Raw genomic sequence first — 12140 nt, 5'->3', positions numbered from 1 at the left:
CTCCTGTGGAGAGGATCACACAGCAGCACTTACCAAGTTAAGTTAAATTATTTTATTTATATGATAAACCTGCAGGTTTGTCTGCTAAATATCTTGATTTGAAGATGTGTTGACTTTGGAACATTTACTTATTCATTTACCATTTAAAAATCAGAAATTATTTTGATTAATTTAAACTGATTGATTGATTGATTTAAATAGATTGCTGGCACAAAGCACCCATTCATTTTGTCTTTTTTGACCAGTGTCAAAAGGGTTTTAGGAAGAACAGAGTTATCAGAAACTTTAAATTCAGAGCTTTCAAATTCAGGTCACATGATTTAATCTAGGTTTTCTTAGACTGTGTTCAGGATGACTTTCGAAACAGTTTTTTCTTTTCGTCTTTGCCCTTTGTCCGCATGCAAACACAATTTTACTCTAACCATTTATTTAACATGCAACTTTTGGCTTTGGTTAAAATATAAATATGTAGACACAAAGACCAGAAACTTTGGAAAATGGTGGCACATGCACCCATCTTTTTATTGCTGTTTATCACTGCAGGCTTCCCTGATTGTGATCATCTTACAATGCATGTCACAGCGATGCAACTAAACTTGGTGTTTAATGTAAAACTCAGCAGGTTAGTCAGGTGAGTAAAACCTTGTTGTGACAGGGATAGTCGGTAGGAATTAATCAATATATTCTACCATTATAATTTGTATGTGCATGTACCCAAACTCATGCAGGCCCAAGTGAATGACTAAGGTATGATTTCCAGATTCACTCTAATGGACAGAGATGCTTTATTGAAGTGAGGTGAAATGCTTATATGGAAGGATATTGTTTTGATTATTACGTTTTTTTTCCTGTGTGAACGATGCTTGGGATATCAAAACCACTAGTTCAGAAGTGTTGGTTAAACTAAGTGCAAGAGTGAATAAAGATAAATGGTGGTTAAAACTTGTTCATCTTAGAATCAGCTTTAAAATTCTTTCCCAAATGACTCTGCTGTATGTTTCAGCAATAAAGCTGGAAAGAAAAAAGTGTCATGTTCAGTATAATATGTTGATATAAGAATTTTAAAGATTGATACATGAACTGTGAAGAAGCAGTAATGCTTCAGTTCCATGGGCAGACAAACATTGCTACCAAGTGAGGTAAAGAGATTAAAAGCCAGATAGAAAAATGTTTGGATCAAGATGTGAAATTTTAGATTTTAAATAATTATGGATGAAAATATGTAAAGGTGGGTCCCTGTCTTCAGACTTACAGGTTCAAACATTTCTCTAAGGGTGTGATGTTATAGGGTATGTTGAAGGGCTGGACTGAAAGCATCACTGCATCTTCTATGTTTCTTTTGTCTGTTCCCATCTCATCATGACTTCTGATTTTACAGGAAGGGGGTGTGTTTACATTTGGGGCAGGAGGATACGGACAACTTGGTCATAACAGCACGAACCATGAAATCAATCCAAGGAAAGTGTTTGAGCTTATGGGAAATGTTGTCACACAGATTGCATGTGGAAGGTAAATTCATTACATGTTTTCAGACATTTAGTCTTATTTCCTGGCATAAAATAACTTTGCATAGGGTGACACTCTTGGGTGAATGGCTGCAACTAAACTTTGTCTCAATGTCCCAAAATTTCTGAACATATTTTTAAATGACTGTTATTGATAGGCAGCACACGCTGGCTTTCACACCCTTGGCAGAGAAGATGGATTCATTTGGGCTTGGAGGTAACGGGCAGCTAGGTACGCGCTCCACATGCAACAGAAAAAGCCCTGCACCTGTTAAAGGCCCTTGGGTAGTTTCCACTGATTCAACAGGCATGGGTGAGACTCCTTACATAAAACATCAAGTGATTTCTGAAGACTAGACAGCAATAAGTGCATTCATTGGAACAGCTTCATGCCTTTGGCCTCCTTTATTTATTTATTTATTTATTTATTTTTCCCAAATAAAAATACTTGCTTTAAGTAGAGCTGGATTTTCAAAATCAGTTTAAATTAATTCAAATTTTTTAAAATCCCATATCAATTCATGAAAATCAGAGATTGTTTTATTTATGTTTTTTCCAGTGACACCTAGCTGATGCTAAGACTCTGCCATGTTCAACTAGCACTGAATGTTTTGAAAATAACCTAATAAATAAATAATAACAAATCAATAAGTGATGTCACCGTGCACGTATATAATCTAAATTAAAAAGGGACAATGTTCAATGTAGACAGTGATTTTTTTTTTTTTACATATATCAGAAGTGCATGTAGATGCATCAGAGCAAATTATTAAAGTAATCTGATTACTCCCAGATATCTGATTTAAATGATTATGGAAATGGGTTCAGTATTTAAACAGAAAAATAATATCTCTGAATGTCTTTGATATTCAAGAAAAATCTGTTGTTAGTTAAATCTGTAAATGAATAGATCAGATTTAACTAATTATTTCTTTAATACCGACACATGGTCCATATATATATATATATATATATATATATAAAAGGAACATCATCATCAAACATAAATGCACAGGTAACACAAAATTAGTCCATGTGACTGTTAAACAGTTTCTCCATCCAGTGTTTCCTCAGGTCAGAGGTATAGCTACAACAGCTCAGCTGAGAGTTTATTAAAGCCTGTTTGATGGAGTTTTTTTACTCCTCCAGCTGCCGCATAAGTTTAAACATTAAATGTCTTCGCAGTGCCTCACAAGTTGGAATAAGATGACAGGAACCAAAACAACAGAGGTCATGGAGTCAGGCAAAATTCAAATCTTATCAAATGAAATTATAGTAAATTGAATTGAATCAGTTCAGGAAATTAGTGGCGATACCCAGGCCGAGCATAAAGAGGTAAATGATGTCATATCGCACACATTAAATGTTGAACATTGATAATAACCTGCTGTACCAATGTACGTTACAGATCTGGAGAGCAGCTGTTTTGTCAAAAGGATTTATGCTGGAGGAGATCAGAGCTTTGCTCACTATCGCACTGCCAATGTAAGCATTTATCTCAACGCTGCCATTTGCACCCCAGCCTCTTTGCTTTTCAATCGGATACAAGAACTTCATTGTTGATGAAGCTGATCATACTCCTTCATGCCCCTTGCTGTTCTCATTGTGCTCTCAGTTGAAGATAGTTCAATATGCTTTTTAGCATCCAATCATAATCACAGAGGATTGGGCCTTACCAGATCAATGATATGAGCAACAGAGTAGAAATAAATCTTGACTGTAACCGCCCAGTCTCAAACTAAAGTAACATGAAACATATTTGAAATAAAAAGCATTAAAGGATATAAATGTTTAAAATATTAAAAAGTCAAAAGATGATGGTAACTAAGCAACAATGAGCACTTGAGTGGGCACAAATCTTAAACCATTTTCAGTCTGATAATATAAATTAAATGTTATTGGCTGATTTATTGATTTTTTTTTATTTTTTTTTCGTTCAAGTTGCACAAGTTCATATAGGTATGTTGTTCAATTTTTCCTCTTGTTATAGAATGATCAGAAGACATATGACGAGAGGATGCGAGATCTCCAAAGAAAAATTTGCTGCTTGAGTGAGGATGTCGTGCAAAACTGGTTGAACCACTCACCAGGAAGACTACCACCAGAAATCTCCAAGTACAGTCCTCTCCTCAGAATAATGCTGGCATATAGACATTTATTTTTATTATGAATGTCTGATTCTATCATTTCTGTTCAGAGAGTTGATTGTAAAAAATTAATCACACCAGTTATTTGCTCTTTTGATTCCTTTAGTGAGATTGACCTCATCTTCTCCTCAGCAAGCTGCCTCAATGGCTGTTTCCTGTCAACAAGGTAATCATGTTTTATATTAAACGAGTTTCTCACTCGGTTTGTCATTGCAAGTCTGTTTGCTAACAGCAGGAATGTGCTGCTGCAAGCTAATTCACTAAATAAACCTGTTGAGACAGCTCTGTAATGTGATAAGTTTTTTTAGAAGTGTTTTTAGATTTGTTTTAACTTCCAGAGATTAAATTGGCTAATTCTGTTTGGAAATTTAGTTCTTTGCACCTTAATTAAATGTGTTGATTGGTCACCACTTCCTCATGCATGTGAGTCGGCATGTGTTACTGAAGCTTGTTTTCTTTACACAGTCATCCAGATCACTACAGTACCAGCAGCAAATGTTCAGGCGTGGATATGAACATGGCTCGCATACTGTTCCACAGAATAGTGCAGCAAGATCACCCTGAGATCGCTCAGCAGGTTTGTGGCTGCACTTAAAGCCTTTCAGTTTGACATATCCAGGCAGCTCCAAATGTTTTTGTAAGAGGTTTAAACAATTTTTCCATTTTTAGTCGTTCGTTCTACATTTAACAAATGAGAAATTTCCCGAACGGCTGTTGTCTGTCACTGATTTATTAATATATCATATTGAGTTTATTCCATTTGTTGATTTTGTTTTGATTGTATTATGTGGTCCAAAAAACATCAATGCACATGTCACAAGGTTAAAAACAGAATATGATGAATCGCCGCGATAGAAAAAATTTAAGGAGTGATCAGTTAAAAAATATGGCACATTCTTAAAAAGAGAGAAAACATTACAAGAAAGAAAAGTCCTAATTTGACTATATCCTTGCTCCATTGTAAAAGAATAATCTTTTGATAATGTTGCTCCAAATTTCCAAAAGAGAAAAGGATCAAGAATGAAAGGAAGGGCTCCCAGTACAGATTCAGTCAGTTGTCCGGTAGTGGCTGCAGTAATAATACACATTAAATCTTGACACAACCTTTGTCGAAGCAGTGCTTTGTAATATCCTGATGCAGTATTGTGTCAGCGTTGTTCCATGTTTGAACCTGCTGGGTCTCCTTTGTGGAGTTACACGCCAAACACAAACAAGTCAGGCTAATAAGTGACTGTAAATCTGAGTGTGAATGTGTTATGTTGGTTGTCTGTGTGGCCCTGGGATGGACTGACAATATGTCTGCTTGTTTGCAATAAACTGGTTGTAATTGATGGATGGCTGTGGTACAATAAAGTCTCTTTACAATTTAAAAAAAAAAAAAAAAGGTATTACAAAAACAAGTGACAATGATCTTTCTCCCATGGACTCAGGTACCCCTTCAAGGAAAAAGCTTCTGTTTAATAGAACCCAAAAATGCTCCTCAAGGCATTGGACAATATCTATTGTGGTTTATTGAAACAAAATTGGAAACACAGTTATCATAACTACATGAATAGTTATGGATGATATTCACCATCACACACCTCAATTTGTGCACCTCACAATAAATTTATGGAGACAGGGACAGTAGATTTCTTTGCTGTTTTAATAAATTTGTTAAATTGTAAAGAGACATTACGAACACTCTGTATGAGTTTCTACAATGAGGCATTATTCTGTCCAAACACATTATCCCATATTCATATTGGTTCACGTGGCCCCATACCTGACCTTATTAATACAATATCTGTAGAATTAGAAACACAAAGGGGCCTAATTCAGAGATGGATTCAGAAATATTAACAGATCTATGCACTTCCTCCTCCATTCTTCAGGTTGCTGCCAGTCTAGAGAAGAACCTGATTCCCAGGTTAACGAACTCTCCCCCAGACATTGAAGCACTGAGACTCTACCTCACTCTCCCAGAATGCCCTCTCTTCAAGGACCGAAGCAATTATGTGACCATCACTATCCCATTTGCCAAATGCGTCATCAGCCTGAAAGAGGCTCCACTAAAAGTGCTGGGTAAGATGGTGTCTCCGTTCTATAACTAATGTCACTTTGTAACCTTCAGTAACAAAGGTTGTGCCTTGCCTTTTCATCAGGAAACTGGTGGTCTACATTTGAGCCCCCACTCTTTCAGCGGTTGGTTGATTTGTACAAGGAAGTGGTTCTTTATCTGCTCCAGATGCAGAAGATGGGCATTCCCGTGGCAGAGCAGAGAATTTTCAGCTGTTTCTTGGACACTTCCTTTAGATTTCTGGAAATCCTGCACAAGGTATGAAGTGAAGGGAAAAAACTTGTTTGGATTTGTGTTACATCAGTTGTCAAACTTTTTTTTTTCCCCAAATCTTGCTTAAAGACTCACTGATTACATCCCTTCTTCCAGGTAAACGAGAGAGCAGGTCACATCGTTCAGTATGATAAATTCTACATTCAGGAGCTGAATGACCTGGTAGACATCAGAAACGACTATGTCAGCTGGATTCAGAAGCAGATGTACCCACTGGTGTGTCCACTGCTGCGTTCAGATTCACTGCTAACTTTTTGATGTCTGTGTTTTGGCTTTAGTGACTTTTTCTTTCTATCATCAGGGTCATGATGGCGTTGTGACTCTGTGCAAGTATCCATTTGTATTTGATGCCCAAGCAAAAACCACCCTGCTCCAAACTGATGCTGTCATACAGATGCAGGTAATTTACACGATCCCTTAGACTGTCTGTGTAACAGAGCTCATTCTGCAGTAGTGTAATCAGTGATTAATCATTTTGTGTTTTATAAGTAGATGGCAGTGGATCAGGCTCAGATGCAAAACTTTAGCTCCATGTTCCTGCCAGCAGTGGAATCTGTCAATCCGTGTCTCATCCTTGTTGTTCGGAGGGAAAATATTGTCGGAGACACCATGGAAGTCCTCAGGAAATCCAAGAATGTCGACTACAAGAAACCCCTGAAGGTAAACGCTGCTGAAATCAACACTTGCAATGTGCAGGTGCATAATTGTGTATTTGAAGCTAAAATGTATGGGTTCACATGATTTCATGTTATTGATCTCAAATAGTGCTTTGGTGCAGGCTCTGTCATCACCTTCTATTGAAATGCCTCATTTTAGCTTGACTGCAGTATGATCAGCTGATTCATACTCTAGTTTTGTACTTTTTCTGTAGGAGTTGGATGGACCACACCCAGCTCTGTCCTATCCAATTAGGATGCTATCAATGATTTTTTTTTTTTTTGTCTTGCTGGAATTATTCAAAAATATTATACAAATTATTATATAAATTTTGATATTCATATGTTGTCCCTTTCGTCAAAGATTTTCTTATTCAATTCGTGACTGATCCAGCAGAAAGGCATGGCTCTTATTGGATCTCATTTCATCACATGGTTTACCTGTATTTTATTGATATGTGATCTGCATTCTCTGCTTACTTAATGCAGCTTTGGAAAACAAAAAGAAACCACTGCTATTTATTAATAAAGGTCCTTTATTGTGCAAAATTCACTTTCTATAGGTTTTCAAAGAGTCATATGTGTCCCTGTAGCCTGCGTACGAAGCCCAAAAAATGAGATAAATCTGTCACCTCTCTCGCTTGTTTCACTGTTTAGTGATGCTCAAACAAGTGAGTCTGAAATCTTTCCCTTTGTAGATTAAAAAATTAAATAACCACTCCCCCCAATAGTGGAGCAGGGATAGTGGATACTACTATTGACCCGCCCCTGACTACCTGAGTCTGCCCTCTAAAATCCCAGAGCGGGCACCAGCAGAAGCCGCATCCTCTCCCTGTAAAAGGCGTGGACAGGCACTGCTCATCAACGTTTAAAGGTTCAGAGACAGAAATAGCTTGTTCTCCGAAAAGCTCACTAGAGCCACTTTTGGAATGAATTACCAAGGTTTAATTTGGGGTAATATACTTTGAAAACAGTATGGTTGGACTTCTCACACTTATATTAATTGTTGCAAAGAAAAGCATGATATGGGACTTTTAAATCAGCCTGTTTGAGTATTACTATTGAAAATTAAATTCCTACACAAGCATCTCTCGTTCTGCTGCATGAGGACAACTAAGGTACAGTCTGGCAGAGGGCAAAAACAAACTTTGAACTGAAAGGGATCACCACAAACTCATCACTCAGGATCCATAGGCTGACATGGAGTGACTGTCAAACTGGGGTTATGTGCACGGCAAGAACATTTGGGAACAGGCTCCTACAGGCAGGACTAGAGTCGTGTGACACTCACCTTAATATGAGAGAAGTGAAGACCTCAGGCTAAGGTTTGAAAAACACATCAGTAGAAGTCTGAAGTAAGGTCATTTTCTCTAAATCCATTTTCCAGCTTTGCCAAACGCTGAGTTGTTTTGTGGTTAGATGGAGACCTGACTGTTAAATAAAGAGGATCTGTGATGATCTGTAGGCTTTTCAGCAAGACTGGAATTAGACAGACGTCATTGTGGAGAATGCATTAATAAAGTCACATACGTTATCCTAAAAGAACATTTATGTCCTGATGAATACACTGTTCTCCCTAACTCAGAGAATTACAGCAGGGCAGTCCTCCATGCTACACAGCCAGCGATTAAGGTATGGATGGAGGACTGAAACATCATGAACCTGTCATGGCCAGCTCAATATCCACGTGAACCTTGTTAAAAATATCAAAAGGGAAATGGATGGTTACAAAACCATCAAGCAAAGCTCAACATTTCTTTATTTTTTGCTGTAGGCGTGGTAGAAAATTTCCCAACAGCAATTTTAACACTTTCAGTCGTGGTCTCTCTTTTTCCGAGGCCGTACATAAAGGACAAATACAAATTTTCACCCTCATCTCAAAACTCCCATTTCTCAAAATACTTAAAATCGTGGTATTTTAGAATGATAATCTTTTGTTTTTTTAAGCTCTACACTAGTCAGGTTTTAAAGCCCACTTTCATGTCTGAAACTGCTCTTTTTAAAGGTTTTTAATAATTTTTCTATTAAGTGACTTTGCCTCAGCTGTAAGTATTTGATAGTATAAAAAGTGCTACACCGGAATAGTTTAGGTCTTATTTGGCTGACAGAAATTCTTCTCTCAACCCGGGTCTTCTTTGTTCCTCTTTTGACCTTCAGTTTTGACACACGTCCAGCTAAATCGGCTTTCCTTTTTCAGAAACTGCAACAACGCAGAATATTCCTTTGGCAGCCTATGAGTTCAACAATATTTAAATAAGAAAAAAAAACCTGAAATTAGACTTTATTTTAAATCTGAGAAACAAGCTCATTTGTCAAAAATAGTTAGTTTAAACTGAATCTGCTAACTAAAGTAAAACATTTTTAATGTTTAGCTATGTTGAAAATAAAGCTAGAACTCAACTCACAACTCACAATAATGTCCCTTCTAGTCGTTTTGATGTTCCTGACTGCTTTGCAACATTTATGACAGGTGATCTTTGTGGGAGAAGAGGCAGTTGATGCAGGAGGTGTGAGAAAGGAGTTCTTCCTCCTGATCATGAAAGAGCTCCTAGATCCGAAGTATGGCATGTTTCGTTACTACGAGGAATCCAGGCTCATCTGGTTTTCAAACAAGGTGCCAGCTTTGATTGTCTCTCATGTTAATACCACATGCAGTTTACAGTAAACCATGTTGGCACACTTTGAGACACGGTCCTACATGAAATATTTTACAGTAACTGAGTGTCCTTTGCAGACATTTGAGGATATTGACTTGTTCAACCTCATTGGAGTCATCTGTGGTCTGGCCATCTACAATATCACCATAGTGGAGCTCAACTTCCCACTGGCCCTTTACAAAAAGCTTCTGAAGAAGAAGCCTACGTTGGATGATCTGAAAGAGTTAATGCCAGATGTGGGAAGGTCTGTTCTCCGAGGTTTTTGTTTTATTTTTTATGTGCAAGATGTTAAAAATGTTGACTTTTGGAATATTCTGCATCTCTCAACTAGGAGTCTGCAGCACTTACTGGACTATACCGAAGACGACATTGAAGAAACTTTCTGCTTGAACTTCACGGTATGATGATTTTCAGTAAATATTAATACACAAATGATGTTACTCTCAAAACTAAACCATATATACTTTCTCTTTAGGTCACAGAGGAAAACTACGGCGCCACTGAGGTCTTTGAACTTGTGCCAAATGGTGAAAACATCAATGTCAATAAAACAAACAGGTAGATTTTCCTGCATTGTGCTGTCCAGAAGCTGACGGTGTTTAAATGTAACCAGGGAACAGGGTGATATCTTCCCTTTTCACTTCACTTCTCTGCTGGCATTCCTTCCTCTAGGCAGGACTTTGTCAATGCCTACGTGGACTACATTTTCAACTCATCCATAGCCCCGCTGTTCGAGTGCTTCTACGCAGGCTTCCACAAAGTGTGCGGTGGAAAGGTTTTGGAGCTGTTCCAGCCGAGCGAACTGCAAGCCATGGTCATCGGCAACACCAACTATGACTGGATGGAGCTTGAAAAGGTCTTATTCTCAATCATGATTGAGTAAAATATGTGATTTCATCAGCCTGTTTTACCACGAGCTACATCGATCGTTTTGATTTACTCCTCAGGGTACTGAATACAAAGGAGAGTACTGGGCTGACCATCCGACCATCAGGCTGTTCTGGGAGGTGTTCCACGATCTTCCATTAGAGAAGAAGAAACAGTTTCTCTGTAAGTGCTCCTAAATATGTATGAATTATGCAGAAATACACATTCAGTAATTCAGCAAGCTCATGTCTCATTCCATCTCTTTAGTGTTCCTCACAGGAAGCGACCGCATACCAATCTTGGGGATGAAAAGCCTGAAACTTGTGATCCAACCTACTGGTGGAGGGGAACACTACTTACCTGTAGCCCACACCTGCTTCAACCTTCTGGATCTCCCCAAGTACACCGACATAGAAACACTCCGGGAGAAGCTTTTACAAGCGATAAACCACAATCAGGGCTTTAATCTTGCTTGATATTAAAGGGAAATGTCCCTTGTCTAGACTTTCGATGGCAAACACATTCCCAAAAGTTTTGTTTTTCCAGACGTTTTAATATCACTTCAGCTGTTATAATGGGACGCTTTGTTGGTCAGAGGGATCCTTGCCAACGCTATAATTACATTGGATGTCCAGAATATTACATTAAAGTCTACTTTGATTTTCCAACTTTTTTTTTTTTTTTTTTTGCCATCACAGTATTTGATGCCCTATAACGAGTTGATTCACATTTGATATTGCTCATGTAGATATGCTTTTATTCATGACAAGTATGATGAAGCAGACACTGGTGAATGCAGCATAGGGATGATGTTCAACAGCATAACTCTTGTGAGATACAATGACATGCAGCAGGAATACCTATTCAGAGCTTAAAATATGATGCAGTGCTGCCATGTTTTTGTTGAAAATTTTTAAGTTTTTGAGACGCTGAAGTCATGGAAACAACTTATAGTTTTGTCAATATCAACATAAATCAAACATATTAAGCTGCTGCCATGCATATTTATCTGCATGGCAACTGCATTCACTATTTTACAAGAGTTATGTCCGACCCCTGTAGATTAAATGTTAAAATCTAAACTGTGTAAAGAAACTCTTAATGTGTCCAGTAAGTACTGCTGTAACATTTGATTGAGAGCAGTGTGGAGCACGACTTGATTTTATTGACTGTGTGCTTTAAACAATCCACAAATAAAATCAAAGTACAGCCGCGGAAATAAATGTTACTTTGGAGGTAAAGTGTCGTCTTTTGAGTCTTTCCAAGTACTGCCTTCTGAAAGGTTCATTAGAAATCATTAGGATACAAATTTACATTTCTTGCCTTATCTTGGTATAACAGTTTGTAGGGTTCTTATGAGCTAGTGTTTGGTTGCAACACCTTTATTCTTTAACACAGACTGACCGTTAGAATATTACAAGGAGGCTTGACTAAGCCTAAAGGCAAAACTACATACATTTCTGACCTTAAAACTGTTGACTCATTTTGATGTGATGCTGACATTATGCAGATTCTTGTCATTGCTTTATCCAGAGCCTAAGAAACCATTTTTCACAACTTTTCTTTTTATCACCCTCTGTATCATATGCGTTATGTTTGGTTTCCCTGTGCTGCATCACACACCAGCAATTGGAAGTCAGCACACTGTTCAAGAGACGAGAGTCAAAGTTGGACTGCTTTTATTTGCCTGGGGAGCTCAGAGAAGAGACGGGATACAAAATGAGTGAGTTACCTGTGATTAGGAGATGCCACAGTCTGTGTTCAGTGGTAATGCTTCATAGAAAAATACATTAAAAACTATTTAAATTGGCATCTAATCACTGAACAAAAATGTAGTTTCAGTCATTTATGTCTACTTACCGTGGGTCCATATAAGACCTGTTACCACTAATTTTAGTCTTAGCTTTTCCACAAGGCACATCAGTCTGTTTTTAAGTTTCCTTTGCTCAAAAATGACAACTTTTAGCTTCAGCTAA

The 12140-nt window shown here is 37.8% G+C and overlaps 1 protein-coding gene across 1 annotated transcript in view; it reads left to right on the top strand.

The window, feature by feature from the left end:
- herc4 (HECT and RLD domain containing E3 ubiquitin protein ligase 4) overlaps window positions 1-11370 on the top strand; it is a 14656-nt gene extending 3286 nt beyond the window's left edge. Inside the window, exons 6-24 of the mRNA XM_079248373.1 lie at window positions 1-41; window positions 1383-1509; window positions 1664-1818; window positions 2914-2990; window positions 3496-3620; window positions 3759-3818; window positions 4118-4229; window positions 5527-5716; window positions 5797-5969; window positions 6081-6200; window positions 6286-6384; window positions 6477-6644; window positions 9111-9254; window positions 9375-9541; window positions 9629-9695; window positions 9773-9855; window positions 9970-10153; window positions 10245-10347; window positions 10432-11370. The exon at window positions 1-41 is cut by the window's left edge and continues 55 nt beyond it. Coding sequence (XP_079104499.1) covers window positions 1-41; window positions 1383-1509; window positions 1664-1818; window positions 2914-2990; window positions 3496-3620; window positions 3759-3818; window positions 4118-4229; window positions 5527-5716; window positions 5797-5969; window positions 6081-6200; window positions 6286-6384; window positions 6477-6644; window positions 9111-9254; window positions 9375-9541; window positions 9629-9695; window positions 9773-9855; window positions 9970-10153; window positions 10245-10347; window positions 10432-10640 — 2404 coding nt within the window. The 3' untranslated portion in view covers window positions 10641-11370. The remainder of the gene's footprint in view (window positions 42-1382; window positions 1510-1663; window positions 1819-2913; window positions 2991-3495; window positions 3621-3758; window positions 3819-4117; window positions 4230-5526; window positions 5717-5796; window positions 5970-6080; window positions 6201-6285; window positions 6385-6476; window positions 6645-9110; window positions 9255-9374; window positions 9542-9628; window positions 9696-9772; window positions 9856-9969; window positions 10154-10244; window positions 10348-10431) is intronic.
- Window positions 11371-12140: the final 770 nt, after the last annotated feature.

Source organism: Telmatherina bonti, assembly GCF_933228915.1.
Source record: "Telmatherina bonti genome assembly, chromosome: 11".
Taxonomy (NCBI): Eukaryota; Metazoa; Chordata; class Actinopteri; order Atheriniformes; family Telmatherinidae; genus Telmatherina; species Telmatherina bonti.
Note: the sequence above shows the minus strand (reverse complement) of the source record. Positions and strands in the feature narration are given on the sequence as shown.